The sequence below is a fragment of the Salmo trutta genome, chromosome 5 (genome assembly GCF_901001165.1).
Source record: "Salmo trutta chromosome 5, fSalTru1.1, whole genome shotgun sequence".
Classification (NCBI taxonomy): domain Eukaryota; kingdom Metazoa; phylum Chordata; class Actinopteri; order Salmoniformes; family Salmonidae; genus Salmo; species Salmo trutta.
Genome location: NC_042961.1, coordinates 20,234,099 through 20,251,378, shown reverse-complemented (window position 1 = coordinate 20,251,378; position 17,280 = coordinate 20,234,099). Strand labels below are relative to the sequence as shown.

The window sequence follows — 17,280 nt, the reverse complement described above, 5'->3', positions numbered from 1 at the left end:
CAGAGAGGTTTGGAACACTTTTTGTTATCGGTCTATTAACCAATTTACCGCATGGTGATGTCACCATCGAAATCCAAAACTCCCGCCCATGCAACCTGTTGATTAGAAGTTCCTGTGCAGATTGTATTTTCAACCAGCAACTATCAGGAAATAAACCAGAAAATGCACACTTTTACAGTGTTAATTGAATCCGTTGTTGTACAATATGATGAAAACCAAAAAATATATATATTTTACTGATCTGGGCCTTTAAGCTCTCTCATGCTTTGCCTTGCATGTCCCTAAAAGACAGGACAGGATGTTGAAAGTAAATGATGGAGCCAGATATTGTAGTGATGTGGATGGGATGGACTCACAAAGGTGTTTTTGTGCTCTTGCTCCTCATCCTTAGTTGAGGGTAATTTAAAGATGCTGTAGCGCTCACAGGGCTAGTCCAACCTATAGGACAAATAGAACTATGGCCAGTTGGAAGAGGCAGAGAAACTCTTTTGAAAATGAACAAGGAAAAAGCTAAAGACTTTACTGTAAACTGAATATTTAAAACGCTCTTGTAATCCAGGTAATCCCACCATTATATCTGATATTTGATGTTCTCAGAGCAACTTGATGGAATATACTCTCCATCTGAATACTGCTACTTTGTGTCTTTGTCTCTGTTGCGTTACCAGGACTCCCCTTTGCAGACCTCATATCCAGGCTTTATTTTCCTGATTACTTGACGTTTCCTTTGTGGATTTCTTTGGTTACTCAGGGCCGTCAGGTCTGTGTTTAGTCTCTGGGTCTCCTCTCTACGCATGCATACCATACATTTCTCTGCGATCGCAGCCTCCTGCCAACACCAGGCGAGCACGACTAGGACGTTTCTTTTGCCAAGCCAGAGAGCTAGAGGGAGGGAATTAAAAAGAGGGGGGGAGGGGGAAGAAGAGCATAATAAATCAGTGAAATCAGTCCATTCTTAGACAATGGAAATGTGTGACGAGAGAGATGGAGGAACTAGAGCGGTGTTCACCTCAACCCAGCACCTGGTGATTTATGATTGGTCTGCTGATTGAGGGGAGCGTCTGTGGCTGCTGTCGTTGTACAGTGCCTATCCAGACGCCCTGGATCTGGAGCAGCAGTTAAGTGGGGTGAGGACCAGGTATGGGCACAGTACCATGGCAACTAGGAATGTCTTAATGGACTTGGCTCTTCAATGTCAGACACTTGGCTGGAAGTATACAACGCTGCTGCTTATTCAATGGACAGCAACAGAATTAAATGTGGTCTTGTGTTAACTCCAGCGATAAACAATGATTAGCTATAATTGATAGAAATGGCTTGAGTCAGCAATGTAGGCTCTCTGTCTCTGTCCTACGTATTGTACAGGAGGTGGGCAGACAGACACCGTTTATATTGAGTAGAAGCATGAGTGAGGAAGAAGACATCAGGCAAAAAGTAATATTTTCTTTCTTGTCCAACACAGTATTCACACAACTGCAACACTATTTCAGACCCAATTTAACTGTGTGTGTGCGAGGAAAGAATCAAGTAATATAAACCTTAGGTCATCCGCTGCCTTGGGAATCAGTGAGGCTTTTGGGATTGGTGTGGACAGGCTGTAGGATGGCTGGTTATTCAGCTAATGGTACATCCCCTGACACCTGCACTAGAACATTATTTCCTGAGAGAGGGAGTATTCCCCACCCCCAAACACAGACACATAAATTTTTGTATTCCGTGACAGACCTTTGCAGACTCCAGCAACGCTCCCTATGAGTCAGCCGAGTTGTAGTTTCATCAAAGTGTAATGTCACTTTGAATGATTTTTTTCCCCCTCCCCAGCTAACACTTAAATCGGCATCACTTATACCGTGCCCTTGTCACAGAACAGCGTTCTGGGTAGCCCTACCTCTGCCTGAGAGGAACTATTCACAAACAGATGGCAGCCTCACTCAGGTCCCGCAAAGGTGCATAGGCGAAAAAAGAAAACAATTTACCTTACTCGGAAAATAAATTAAAAAAAGGCGCCCCAGAATGGAAAATTATAGTGTGGGCTATGTAGAAACCAAAACGTAACTCAGCAGGAGTGATCTGTGATGTAATCGTCCCCTGATGCTTGTTGCACAGCATGCGTTCGTTAGGTCTCGTGTCTGAATAGCTCAGTGGGGTGGAGAAAGCGTTGAGCCGGTGGTGAACCAGTTGTAGGTGCCCATCGAGAGAGAGGGATTTTTTTTTTTTCAAGCCCTTGGGTGGTGCATGACTTGCCGTTTGCTCTCACTCTCATTGATCACTTTCACAAATCAAAAGGAGCTAATGAGGAGTGTGGTGTAGGAACACCCCCCTCAGGGACCCTGTGGGGCTGGGGAGAGAGAGACCTCTCACTTAGCCTTTTCCTCTCACACTTCACACACGTGTAGCCCACTGGAATTTTGGCTCAGCTGAAAGTGTGTGTGTGTGTGTGTGTGTGTGTGTGTGTGTGTGTGTGTGTGTGTGTGTGTGTGTGTGTGTGTGTGTGTGTGTGCGTGCATGCGGTTGAAAAATGCTTTGTAATTCAAAAATGTCCGCCCCAGTCTGGTGCCTTTTAGAGAGAAGAGCCCAATGTAATTACAGGTGACCTGCAGGTATCCTGTATCTAATTCAAAGAAAACCCCAAATACATACATACATACATACATACATACATACACACACACAGTCCCTCTCTCTGATGCCCCAACACACCGCACATGATGTCATTGCACCAGGGACTCCAGTCATTGATTGCAAGGCCTCTGCTTGAGTAAAGCACCACCAAACTCTCAGCTTTGGGATGGGTGGGGATATATTCCCTGTGTGGGGAACCATGGAGTTGCTATTTACATTGGCTGCTAATAATGACAGAGAGAAAGGCATGGGAACACTTTTCTCTCACTATGATTGTTAGGCATTTAGATTCTGTCTGTTTTTTTTAATCCTGTCCCTTTTTTATGCAGGACAGAAAGCTTATTGTGCATGCTCAGTACTGTATTTGTTAACCAGGAAGAAAGAAAAACATGTTTGGTAATGCATTAATTCATGATACTTTTTTCCTAATTTGTACATTACTTCTGGTTTGAGTAATGACTCTATGGCACCTAAATGAATCCTTCTGAGTTTCCTCAATAAATGTCTGAGAATACACTGAGTGTACAAAACATTAGCTTTTTCCATGACATAGACTGACCAGGTGAAAGCTATGATCCCTTATTGACGTCACTTTATCAGTGTAGATGAAGGGGAGGAGACGGGTTAGATAAGGATTGTTAAGCCTTGAGACATGGATTGTGTATGTGTGCCATTCAGAGGGTGAATGGGCAAGACAAAAGATTGAAGTGCCTTTGAGTGGGGTATGGTAGTAGGTGCCAGGCGCACCGGTTTGAGTGTGTAAAGAACTGCAACGCTGCTGAGGTTTTCACGTTCAACAGTTTCCTGTGTGTATCAAGAATGGTCCACCACCCAAAGGACATCCAGCCAACTTGACACAACTGTGGGACGCATTGGAGTCAACATGGGCCAGCATCCCTGTGGAACGCTTTCGACACTGTGTATGGTCCATGCCCTGACGGATTGAGACTGTTCTGAGGGCATACGGGGGTGCAAGTCAATATTAGGAAGGTGTTCCTAATGTTTTTTACACTCAGTGTAGCTACCAAAGTGCTCCCTGAGACAACGTCATAGAGGTGGCATTTAACATGGGATATGTCTGCTTCTGGAGTGTGCGCCCGTGTGAAAATGTACACATTGCCGTCTTAATCTCTCTGTCTTTCTCTTTTCCCCCCTATGTTTTGTGCTGCAGCCAACTGCCTGCCCCAGTGCCAGAATGGAGGAATGTGTCTGAGGCCCCAGCTCTGTGTCTGCAAGCTAGGCTTCAATGGCAAGGCATGTGAACAGAAGACCAAGCCCACCTCCTCCATCCCAGCGCAGCCAGGGAACGGCCACACCAATGGACACACCAATGGCCGTAGCATAGTGCCCCGGAGGCCCATTCCCCAGCAGGTGCCCATCCCCCAGCAGGGTTATGCCCCAGTCCCTGTCAGCAACATGGCTCAGATGACCCTGACCGTCAAACAGTCCCCCCACCTTGTCCGGCCCCAGCAGTGAGTATTCTCTCTTCAGCTGCAGCATGTGGTTGACAACCCCCACTGGTGTCCATTTATTGTATATATGAGAATGCTTGAAATGGTTTGGTTAAGCCATCACTCTCTTCCAATCTGTTTTTGTTTCACGCTCCTCACAGTTTATTAGTAGTGGAGTCGAAGTGGTGCATACTGTCAAACAAAGCTTGAGTTGGTCGGAGGGCTCATCTGTAAATAATCGTACAGGCACTCTGCTGGTGCCCCCACACGGTGTCAGAGAGGACAGCGAGGCCTCAGCCCATTCTCCATAGCGATTGGGGTCATGTGAAAACAACTTCTTCTCTGTGAGAGTTTTCACAGCGCTCTTAAGACTGCACTTCCTCCTACTGGTTTGATTGCGTTATTGTTGTTTATCATCTAAATATAGTTTGATTATCACCATCCATTAGTGTGATGGGTTGAATCACTTAGAGCATTTTTAATGTACTGTATTTGAAACGGTGCTGCTGTCGGTTTGTTTTGCCTGTCACTACAGTAGACTGTTGGAAAATGTGCAATCACATTGGACGTGGCGCAAGGCCCTCGTCTTGTCAAGAGTAATCAGAATGAATGCAGACTTTGAGTAAATCTCTGTTTTCACTTGAATGTGGGGCAATGTGTTGATAGAAATGTCCAGAATTTCCTCACATCGGGTCCAAGAAATGTTGGCAGGGGTTGTTTACTTCTGATATTGATGAATGATATTTCAAATGTTAATGAATCCATTTTATGTGCTGTGTTCTACGTGCGTTCGCTGTAAAACGTCTGAGGTTTTATGCGTTTCTCAGGCGGTGTAATTGCTCCCAGATCTGTGTGCTCAAAAGCTGCTCTCAATTTCCACTGGGGCTTATTTCTCACAGAGAGCTATTCCCCCATCATTCATTAGAGAGAAGGAACATGTCATCTGATATGTCGAAGAAAAAAATAATCTCAAGGTCAATCATTCATAATCAGATCAGTTAGCTATGCAGGGAAAGAGTAATAAAGGCTTAATTTTATACTATTAAAAAATGTATTTCTACTAAATGTGTCAAATTGCGGTGCAGTTTCAAGAGATTTCAGATAATGCTCTGTATTTTTCTTTAAACCGAGAGAGAGTGTCCTGTGTGATAAATGGACGACTGGACCAATGGCTGGTTTCAGTGAAGCCTCTGACCCTGTCTACAGATGACACATGCCTTCTGATCCCATCAAAGAGAGGGTCGTCTGGGCAGTGGAATGGGGCTCCTTTACTGATGGGATTTCATTGGTCAGATTCCCACAGTGATGTAACTTAATGGATTAACCTGTTAGCATCACTCTAGTTTATTTAACCCCTATGCTATGGTTATTATAGGATCTTTGTACCAATGTTTTGTTTGTGTCTGGCGTGTTTGTTTTGTTTGTGTCTGGATTGCAAGAGATATCAATGGCGCTTAGGGTGTGTAGTATCATGCGGTTGTTGGTTCAGTCATTTAGGCTAAGTGTAAGAACCTGCTGTGCTGTGAAGCGTCTTGCCCCATCATTTATCAAAGTGGGGTTGAAGAGGTCTGGACTGGGCTCTGGCAGTACTGGAGTTGTTGGTTTACAGGGAGAAGATGAGATTTAGAGCTCAGAAAATTGTGTGTGTGTATATATGCGTGGTGTGCATGCTTGTGTGTTGCCAGCGGCTGCGGGAGTAGAGAATCTGGTCCATTCCAGACAGGAGAACTTTGAGGAACACTACTGGTCATGCCTGAGGGGCCAAGATCTTCCGTGCAGTCAGAGGGAAATTACATGCCGTTTTTACTTCATTCACTCAGGGGAAGTAAAAAGACTAACGAGAAGAGTGAAGCAAAGGTGGGCAGCACAGGTGGCTCTATAGCCTCCTTTATTCCTAAAGCCGCTGGTTTTAATAAGTAAACGTGACACCTGTCCTGCTGTATGCTATTCATGCCCACATTACAGTAGAGCAGGAAGGTTTAAGGATATTTATTCGCTGATATTCATAATGTAAACTGTGATGGCAATTAGGCTCTACATGTATATCTCTGCTACTCCAATGGGACCTCTATGGTCAACACTGTTATTCAGTGGTACTGTATGGTGTGCCCATGGAGTAGGCCAGGCTATGCTCTATTTGAACTCCTGCCCCTGTGGTTCTCAGTTACCTGACCCTTTGACAGGCCTCGGAAAACATGTCAAGTGCTGGATACTCTGAGAATGACATGCCCCGATGTTGGAGTGGGTCAAGTAATGACTCTCTCCCCCCCCCCCCTTCAGAGAAAACCCCTGCAGAGCCATGTGTCTTCCGCCCACATCAGTTTTAAGTAACATTCCCCATTTCAAACATGAATCATATCTGCCATTATTAATCATTTCCTACTGGTCATACACTAACCCTTACACAAATTCCCCCCCTGTTACTCAGAGGCAAAGCTTGTATTGATCTGTTGGTGGGGTTGGGGTTGGGGCTGGGGTTGGGGTTGGGGCTGGGTGGATGAGGAATGAATGACCTGTGGGGAGAGTGACTGATTCAGAGGGAGAGGTTTGGACAGATGACGCGCTCTTCCTCCTTCCTCTCACTCTCTTGCAGTGTGAGCCACAGACTTGCTGTGAGTGTGTTGATGTTTCCAGGTCCTTTTTTACGATGTATGTGTAACGCAGGAATTTCTTTGTGGTGCCAATATGTTCCTAGTTACACCCAGGAAGTTGGCTATTTCTCCTCTCCCTGGTTTTTCATTGTAAGAATGGAAAAATGGAAACGGTGTCCAAGCAGCAGTTGAGTAGAATCCCACTGGAACCAAATGAATCAAATGGGGTGAGCTCCAGATTCCAAGTGTGCAAGGTGCTGGGTCTTGTTATTGAGTCAATCAAGGAATCAGAGAATCAACTAACCGCAACAGAGCACTGACATATGTGGATATCCTCCTCTGTCTCTCTCTCCTTCGCCCTCTCTCTCTCTCCTTCGCCCTCTCTCTTTCCTTCGCTCTCTCATCTGACACAGTCGTGCTGATAGACTATGAGCGAGCTCTGTTGAAGTTCACCGGGTTCATTACGGTAGAGCGGAGTGTGCCGGTTCTCGTGGGGAGGACTTGGAATGGTAGCAGGGGCCGGTGGTGGAGTGTGTGAGTGTGGCCAGAGAATTTGAGTGCTGAAGGCCGAGACTGCACAGGTTCACCCCCTGTCAATGATCTGTTTATATAGAAATAAGCAAGATCTTCACTCTGATATTTCAGACTACCAGGCTCTTGTAACCATTCCTTGGATACAGTGAAAAGAAATCGTTTTTTTTTCCTTCTATTTAATTACACAGCCGTTGCCAGCACACCCAGTCTTGCCAGATATTTTGTTGAGACTGGAATAAGATCTTATGTTTATAACTTCTCCCTTTCCCTCTCTTCGTCTACCCTGACTTTTCAGCTCTTTCTTGCTGGCATATTTAAAGCTTAGCTGCAGTAGACACCATTGTATTTATTTGACAGAGTAACAACATTTCATGCATGCCATCAGATGGTAGAAATCCTTTAAATCTCATTGGATGGTTCTGATTGGATGGTTCCTTGCTACAAATTGTAAAGCCCCCTTACCCAAATAACCCCAAACATATTATTCGTGTTTGTAGTGTCTGCTCCAGTCACAACAAAGCATTGACCTCCCATTGACCTCACACCGTCCATGTGATAATCCTCTTCCTTTTGTCATTGTTTTGTAAACCATCCTTGTACTACCTGTGTTTGTTTGGTCTGACTATTAAAACCTCTACGGGCCACGGGGGCAGTATTGAGAATTTTGAAAGAAATATGTGCCCATTTTTAACTGCCTCCTACACCAACTCAGAAGCTAGGATATGCATATTATTAACACATTCGGATAGAAAACACTCTGAATTTTCTAAAACAGTTTGAATGGTGTCTGTAAGTATAACAAAACTCATATTGCAGGCAAAAACCTGTGAAAAATAGATTAAAAAAAATGAGAATTTTGTGACTGTACTATTTAGTGTCATTGTTTTAAAGATACCACAGTGAGAAAGGATTCAGTTCGCAACTCCTACTGCTTCCACTAGATGTCAACGATCTTTAGAAAGTTGTTGGAAGCATCTGTCATGAATACAGACCGAATTAGAAAGCTTACAAGTTGACACGTCATCACTTCATTTTTTGCGCCTGCGCATGAATCTGAGAAGAGTGCCTTTGTCATTATCGTTTATTCTAGACACTTGATAGGTTGTGTGAAAATATTACTGATGTTTACTGATGTTTCACGTTAAAAATGGAACAAAAGATTAGTGCTAAACAACGTTTGACATGTTTAAACAAACGTAAATAGATTATTTACTAGGTTTTCTTTAGCTTTTCGACGTGACTTTACACTGCCCACCTCATTTTGTGGGAGCCTACTGAACGCTAACTATTTGGACATAAATTATGAACTTTGTCAAAAGAAACCACATTTGTTCTGGACCTGGGATCTCTGGCAGCGCCTTCTGATGGAGATAATCAAAGGTAAGGGGATATTTAGAATGTTATTATCGATATTAGATGATGCTAATGCTAACGGTATAGCTTAGCTTAGCTTAGCATATAGCTTATTGTTGTTAGCATAGTACCCAGTTTATGCAAAATGTGATTTCCCAGTAAAGTTATTTTGAGATCTGGCCATTCGGTAGCAATTACGAGATGATAATATATTATTCTTTGAATGACAATATTATAATTTACCAATGTTTTCGAATAGTAATTCCGTGATTTGTAATGCTGGATTCACTGGGTGCATTCGAGCCGAAAAAAATTCTGAATTTCACCGCGACTGTAAATGCTGTTTTTGGATATAAATATGAACTTGATGGAACTAAAAATGCATGTATTGTATAACATAATGTCCTATGAGTGTCATCTGATGCAGATTGTCAAAGGTAAGTGCATAATTCTAGCTAGTTTTCTGTCTGTTGATGCCCTTCTTTGAATTGGCTAAACATTACACGCAGCTATTGTCAATGTACTCTCCTCACATAACCTAACTTTATGCATTCTCCGTAATGCCTCTGAAAATCGGACAGCGTGGTTAGATTTAGGAGATATATCTTTCAAATGGAGGAAAATAGTTGATTATTTGATTTTTTGAAATGATTACTCTTGCAGTTTTGAATTCCCCGCCATGGTCACATGACAATGAATCCCAATACCGGGATAAGATCCTCAACAGGTAGCCCTTTGATGTCTACAGCCTCCTGTTCAGAATAGAGCCAGCCTCGTGGATTAAGTCAAAGAGATGAGAAGCGCAACAGAGAGTGGATGAGGCTTCTGTGTCACTGAAACTTTAGCTATGCCCATGAGAGAAGACCGGCTTAAATTGCTATACTGTGTTCTTGGAAATCTGCACCCATTCCTCTCAGACCCATCTCCACCCCAGAGCTTCTAATGTGTGCACGTGACCAGCTGGTTTCTATCTCCCAAGCAGCAGGCTATAGTGTCAGAGAGAACACATCTGTCCGTTCTTTTTCTCTCTACCTCTGCTGCTGCTGATGGTGGAATTGCAGTGGCTGGGAAGAAAGGTCTACTGTGGGGCACTCTTACTGCAACAGAGGGCTTCTGTTTCAGTGTTGTGGTTGGAGGACCGCACTCATACCTTAGTGGCTGGTCAGAGCCTCCTGAGAGGGAGCCTCTTAAGAAGGTAGCTTTGCTGTGAGTCGGGCGACTATTTAGAGTCAGCCGAGCTGGGCAAGGGAGAGACCAGCCCAACCCTGACCTCTCACCTCTCGTCGTTGGGGAGGAGGTAAAGAGATACCCCCTTCTATTCTAGGAATGGGGAGTGATGAGAGTGGTAGGGGTTGAAGTGTTTTCACCACTGACGCGCACACGCACTCACATACACATTTACTGTACATAGTATTCACTCACATACACACACACAAGGCACTAACACATACACATCAAACATACTTTCTCTGTCACTCTCATACACAGACATGCACACGTATTCACATACGAAAACAGGATGGCTATTTAAGAAGCGATGCTGGAAAGAGGGGGCTATTTACAAAGCTATCACATTCTGTTTATTTATACTGTGCCAGAGGGCCTGTGGATGGGCTATGATATGAGCTGTGTGCAGAGTGACTGTTCCTCCTGTCTCTCACCTCACCCTGCGGCCCTCTCTCTGTTCCCACGCACTGTGGCCTGGCTGGGGCCCGGTGAGGCCTGGGATCCCAGCACATGGACTGTCAATCAGACAGGAAGAGCATTGCCCTTTGCTTTCAACCTTCAACCCCACATGAATCCTCCACTGAGCTCCCGGGCGGAACATCAACAGAAACCTTCTCTTCCTGTGACCTGGCCCATCCTAGAGGACTGGGCTTCCTCATACATACCCTGGCTCTCATTAGACTACCAGTATAAATATTCACCCTCAAAGTTCACCCTCTTAGGCAGGGTGAACTTTGGCCTGGTTTCATTTTTTAATTATCATGGGTGGGACTCGGTTTTGACTAGGTGGTACACAGCTACGACCGGAAGTGTCTTTTTCGTAGCAGGTTAGGAAAATTAGGTTAGGGTTAGCTAAAATGCTTTCCTAACCTGTTACGAAAATTCACTTCCGGCCATAGCTGTACGCCATCTAGTCACAACTATGGGATTCCCCATCCAGTCCCAGTGGTATGCATTCACAGTTCCATGTGAAATCGGCCTCTCATAGGCAGCCATTGGGTTGCGGTAGTGGAGTGCTTTCTCCTTCTCCCTAGCCATGGCTTCCTACTTTAAGAGGAAAGGGACTGCCCATGTGACAGATTGTTCCCTCCTAGATTTCCCAGCGCATGATTGTTGGAAGCCTGGTAATCTCTCCTGGAGTTCCTTAAACAATGATTATTCTTGGAGAGGCCAGGCCTTCTCTCTGGCCTTTGAAATGTATCAGTCATGCCTTGTAAAGATGAAAATAGCCTCTCATTTAATTTCCCCTCAATTTAAAATGCAGATTAGCTGATTGTGCCCTTCCAGGTTTCTGTGGTCAAGATTGACGTAAGAGATTATTATTAGGGGATTTTATAGTCGATTTGAATCTAGATCGAAATGCATTTTTATTTGCATTCCCCCATTTCAAAGAATTTTAAAGAAGTCATTGCTCCCTCAGATATCCACTTTTCCTGATATAAAGTGCTTTCTGGGTATTTTCTCAGTTTGTGTGGAGCCATTGACAATTTTCAGATGACTTACGCAGTGGCAGGTTACTTTCATTTAGCATTTGAATTGATCTGTTTGTAAAGAGAGAAATTATCATTAGTAATTATTTTGTGCATTGTTAACACCGGATAGTGCTCTAGATTAATTTGAACAATCTCTCTGCTATCTCTCAGAGTACGTTTCCATCCCTGCGATAAACTGCTTATCTTTAATAAAGTCTTACTGTATGATCAGAATTCAGAGCACATGTGACTGCAGGCAAGCTCTGGCAAATACACACTCAGTAGAAGGGCCCACTGTATATTACTGACCTATTTGGAAAGATAAATGATGTGAAATATGCCTCTAACCAGCCCTTGGGCAATCATATCCCGTTTGGAGTTTAAATATTAGACGGGAATTGCCAGTCATTTCCTAAGCTAGCAGCTGGCCAAACAGAGGAGTATACATAGATCTATTCCGATTTACTTTTATTTTTACCTCCACACTTGCCAGAAGAGCCGGCTCAAATAGATTTACTGCCTATTTTCACCACACTTCAACGCAAAGCGACGTGAGGCCCATGCTGGCTAGAGGTCACAATGCATGCAAACTCAAAGTCTCACCGAAGGAAAAAAAACTTGAGTCAGTAGAAAAGCTATTTGGATAGCCGCCTATGCCGGCTATTGTGTCTATGCTCCAAACCCCATTTTTGAATTTGACTGCTACAATGAATAATTCCCCCTGTGTGTCTGGGGCTGCTGAGCGATGTTGCAGTCCCTTTATTGTGGTATTTAATGAGGCGTTAAATTCAGACCTCACAGTGAGCTATTTCACTGTAGCCCACTTTTTACCTGCTGGCACTGAGCCCAGAGGGATGGGGACTCTCAGTCATTTTATTTTTAAACTGCAGCAGCCCTCTGACGCACACTTTGGCTGGAACACAATCTCTTAATAACAATCCAGTCAAAAATGACTCCACCAGAGGTGGACCGACCGTCATTGTTGAACCGTCCTAATCTGGTCATTTTAATAATGGAACACTGGTAACGGCAATAATGTTAACTTACTGTTTTACTCATTTCATATGTATATACTGTATTCTAGTCAATACTATCCTATTCCAAGATTGCTGTATGTATACTATTCTATCCTACGTATTCTACAGATACGTATAGTAAAAACTACATATTCTATTCACATACTGTCCATAATGTCTATACATCCCACCATATTTATATATATATATATATATATATATATATATATATATATATATATATATATATATATATATATATATATATATATATATATATATATACACACACACATACATACTCACACTCACTCCGGACTCCGACATTGCTCATCCTAATATTTATATATTTCTTAATTCCATTCTTTTACTTTTAGATGTGTGTGTATTGTTACATATTACCACACTGTTGGATCTAGGAACACAAGCATTTTGCTACACCCGCAATAACATCTGCTAAATCTGTGTATGCGACCAATAAAATTTGATTTAATCAATTTGAGAGTTTACGGTTCACCTGTCTTGACTGACCGTGATTGGTTGTACCTCTGTTTGCCAACACGAGTCACCGGTTGACATGGTGTCCTTATCTTACTCTCTGGGAAGCTGTCATTATGCAAACTGAAAGACATTCTCCAATGATTTTTTTTACTTTGACTGTTGAAAAGCGATATCCCAAGTACAAACAGTAAAGTACATACACTAAAGGGTAAAACATTTTTTTAGGGCAAAATATATATATATATATATTTTTTGACACAACTGCAAACTTCAAGAAGTTAGGACATTCAAGGAGTTAGTGTGATGGGAATCTATGTCAACTTCCCTCCCCCTTGCTTGAGGGACAAAGAGGAGCAACAGAGAACAAAAGAGGAGGGCCACCCCCCTCACTTGCGTTATGTAATGACTTGGACCACCTATTGAGATGTTAAGTAAATCAGGTGTTAAATGAGGTGAAGGGAAGACTGAAGTGCCACTTAAAGCTCAATAGCAACTCAACAGGCTGCAGTTGCCACTACACCGGGGGACAGACGGGGATAGACGGGAGGGCTGCCTCACTGGGGGTGCCGCTGCTTCAGTTTAGAGAATATGAATGCTCTTTGTTCTTTCGATGCCCTGACCTAATCATCCCTGAACATGAAATGAATAGTGTCCTACCTAATGTCACCTGTTAGAAGGCTATTGTTACTTGATGATGTTCACTTGGGAATTACAGTTCCTTTCATGTACACACCTTTTGTTGTATGCCAGGAGTCATAGTAATGTTCCTCTTGCAGGTATTTCTGGATCGAAGGGTGTCTGTCGGTGACAATGGCGTCTATTTTCACATTCTCCCCCTCCAGGAAATGTAGACTTCTGACCAGTCCTTCCTTCTCCATGCGTATGCTGTTGCCCACTTCATTGCTCTAGAGGAGAGATGGTTATGAAACTACTACAAAGCTGTATATCTACAGCTTTAGAATATAGATAATGAAATGATTATTTCACCTGAACAAGTCAGAGGCCTAGTACTTTGCCAGTTGTAAAGCCCATTGATGTATAGCTTCCATATTTTGCACAGTGACCTATAGGGGTGATATGGTTCACTGAGTTTACTCTACAAGGGCATATCGTAAAGACCTTGTCATACAGTGCCTTCAGAAAGTATTCGATACCACTTGACTTATTCCACATTTTGTGTCACAGCCTAAATTCAGAAATGTATTAAATATTTTTTTAGAACCCATCTACCCATACCAAATAATGTCAAAGTACATTTTTTGTTGTTGAGATTGACAAATTTATTGAAAATTAAATACAGAAATATCTCATGTATATACTGTAAGTATTCACACCCCTAAGTCAATACTTTGTAGAAGCACCTTTGGCAGCAATTACAGCTGTGAGTCTTTCTGGGTAAATCTCTAAGAGCTTTGCACACCTGCATTTTATAACATTTGCCAATTATTATTTTCAAAATTCGTCAAGCCCTGTCCAATTGGTTGTTGGTCATTGCTAAACAACCATTTTCAGGTCTTGACATAGATTTTATTAAAGTAGATTTAAGTCAAAACTGTAACTCGGCCACTCAGGAACATTCACTGTCTTCTTGGTAAGGAACTCCAGTGTAGAGTTGTCCCTGTGTTTTAGGTTATTGTCTTGCTTAAAGGTGAATTCATCTCCCAGTGCCTGGTGTAAAGCAGACTGAACCATGTTTTCCTCTAGGATTTTGCTTGTGCTTAGCTCCATTCCATTTATTTTTTATCCGGAAAAACTCCCCAGTCCTTAACGAATACAAGCATACCGAATAAAAAAAAATACCTATTCCTTCCCCTACAACAACTGAGTTAGGAAGGACGCCTGTGTCTTTGTAGTGACTGGGTGTATTGATACACCATCCAAAGTGTAATTAATAACTCAAAGGGATATTACATTTCTGCTTTTTTTGTTTACCAATCTACCAATATGTGCTGCCCTTTGCGAGGCATTAGAAAACCTCCCTGGTCTTTGTGGTCGAATCTGTGTTTGAAATTCACTGCTCGACTGAGGAACCTTACAGATAATTGTATGTGTGGGGTACAGAGATGAGGTAGTCATTAAAAAAACATGTTAAACACTATTATTGCCCACAGAGTGAGTCCATGCAATTTATGTGACTTGTAAAGCACATTTTTACTCCTGAACTTATTTAGGCTTGCCATAACAAACGGGTTGAGTACTTATTCACTCAAGACATGTCAGCTTTTAATTTTTTTATTAATTTGTTAGAATTTCGAAAAATGTAATTCCACTTTGATATTATGGGGTATTGTGTGTAGGCAAGTGACAAAACATCTCAATTTAATCAATTTTTAATTCAGGCTGTAACTCAAGTAAATGTGGAAAAGGTCAAGGGGTGTGAATACTTTATGAATGCACAGTTTATAGTATTGTGGTACATGTGGTGTCTACCTGGTGTGTCAGCTCTCATTGTTGCAGCTCGTTCCAGTCGCTAGTTGCAGCGAACTGAAAAGACGAGCGACCCAGGGATGTGTGTGTTTTGGGGACCTTTAACAGAATGTGACTGTTAGAATGGGTGTTGTATGTGGAGGATGAGGGCTGCAGTAGATATCTCAGATAAGGGGGAGTAAGCATCAACCAGTGGGTCTTGCGATGAGTAAACAGAGATGACCAGTTTACAGAGGAGTATAGAGTGCAGTGATGTGTCCTATAAGGAGCATTGGTGGCAAGTCTGATGGCCGAATGATAAAGAACATCTAGCCGCTCGAGAGCAACCTTACCTGCCGATCTATAAATGTCTCCGTAATCTAGCATGGGTAGGATGGTCATCAGAATCAGGGTTAGTTTGGCAGCTGGGGTGAAAGAGGTGTGATTATAATAGAAGAAACCAAGTCTAGATTTAACTTTAGCCTGCAGCTTTGATATGTGCTGAGAGAAGGACAGTGTACCGTCTAGCCATACTCCCAAGCTCTAAACCCTCAGAGGTAGTAGTCACACCTGTAGGGAGAGAGGCATTCTTCTTACCAAACCACATGACCTTTGTTTTGGAGGTGTTCAGAAGAAGGTTAAGGGCAGAGAAAGCTTGTTGGACACCAAGAAAGCTTTGTTGTAGTGCGTTTAACAAAAAAAACAGTGATGGGCCAGCTGAGTATAAGACTATCATCTGCATATACATGGATGTGAGAGCTTCCTAATGCCTGAGCTATGTTGTTGATGTAAATTGAGAAGAGCGTGGGGCCTAGGATCGAGCCTTGGGGTACGCCCTTGGTGACAGGCAATGGCTGAGACAGCAGATGTTCTGACTATATACACTGCACTCTCTGAGAGAGGTAGTTAGCAAACCAGGTCAAAGACCCCTCAGAGACACCAATACTCCTTAGCCGGCCCACAAGAATGGAATGGTCTACCATATCAAAAGCTTTGGCCAAGTCAATATAAATAGCAGCACAACATTGCTTAGAATCAAGGGCAATGGTGACATCATTGAGGAGCTTTAAGGTTACAGTGATACATCCATAACCTGAGCAGAAACCAGATTGCATACCAGAGAGAATACTATAGACATCAAGAAAACCAGTCAGTTGATTATTGAAACATTTTTCCAACACTTTTGATAAACAAGGCAACATAGAAGTAGGCCTATAACAGTTAGGATCAGCTTGATCTTCCCCCTTTAAATAAAGGACGTACCGTTGCTGCCTTCCAAGCAATGGGAACCTCCCCAAAGAGGAGAGACAGGTTAAAAAGATCAGAGATGGGCTTGGCGATTATAGGGGCAGCAACCTTAAAGAAGAAAGGGTCTAAACCATCTGACCCAGATGTTTTTTTGGGGTGAAGTTTAAGGAGCTCCTTTAGCACCTCAGACTCCGTCACCGCCTGCAGGGAGAAACTTTGTAGCGGGGCAGGGGAAAAAGAGGGATGAGCATTTGGCCAAGTCGCATTAGAAGGGGTGTGAGATGAGGAAATGTGGGATGGGCAAGGAGGCATGGCTGAGTCAAATAGGAATCCTGACTTAATGATGTGGTGATTAAAAATCTCAGCCATGTGCTTCTTGTTAGTAACAACCACATCTACTTTAAGGGACATGGGCAGATGTGAGGAAGAAGGTTTATTCTCCAGGTCTTTAACCGTTTTCCAGAACTTCTTGTGGTTAGACCCACAGAGAGAGACCGCTCCTTAAAGTAACTAACTTTGGCCTTCCGGATAGCATAAGTGCACTTATTTCTCATTTGCCTGAACAAGAGCCAGTCAGCCTGAGTATGCGTGTGCCGAGCCTTTCGCCAAATGCAATGATTGAGGTGGAGTAACTCTGCAAAGACACGGTCGAACTAAGGGCTGAACCTGTTTTTTTTATTCTAATTTTCTTTATGGGGGCGTGCTTGTTAACAATATCACTGAAAATATTTTAAAAAAGAAGGTCCAAGCATCTTCAACAGAGGGGATCAAGCTGATTCTATACCAATTTACAGAGGCCATGTCGTGAAGGAAGGCTTGCTCATTAAAGTTTTTTAGCAAGCGTCTATGACAAATCAGG

The 17,280-nt window shown here is 42.9% G+C and overlaps 1 protein-coding gene across 7 annotated transcripts in view; it reads left to right on the top strand.

Annotated features, from left to right (window-relative positions):
• The window catches only part of LOC115193820 (latent-transforming growth factor beta-binding protein 1), a 124,584-nt gene that overhangs the window by 4,877 nt on the left and 102,427 nt on the right, over positions 1 to 17,280 (top strand). For all 7 annotated transcript variants that reach the window (XM_029752869.1, XM_029752872.1, XM_029752870.1 and 4 more), the window contains exon 3: positions 3,794 to 4,094. In XM_029752869.1, the coding sequence (XP_029608729.1) occupies positions 3,794 to 4,094 (301 nt within the window). The remainder of the gene's footprint in view (positions 1 to 3,793; positions 4,095 to 17,280) is intronic.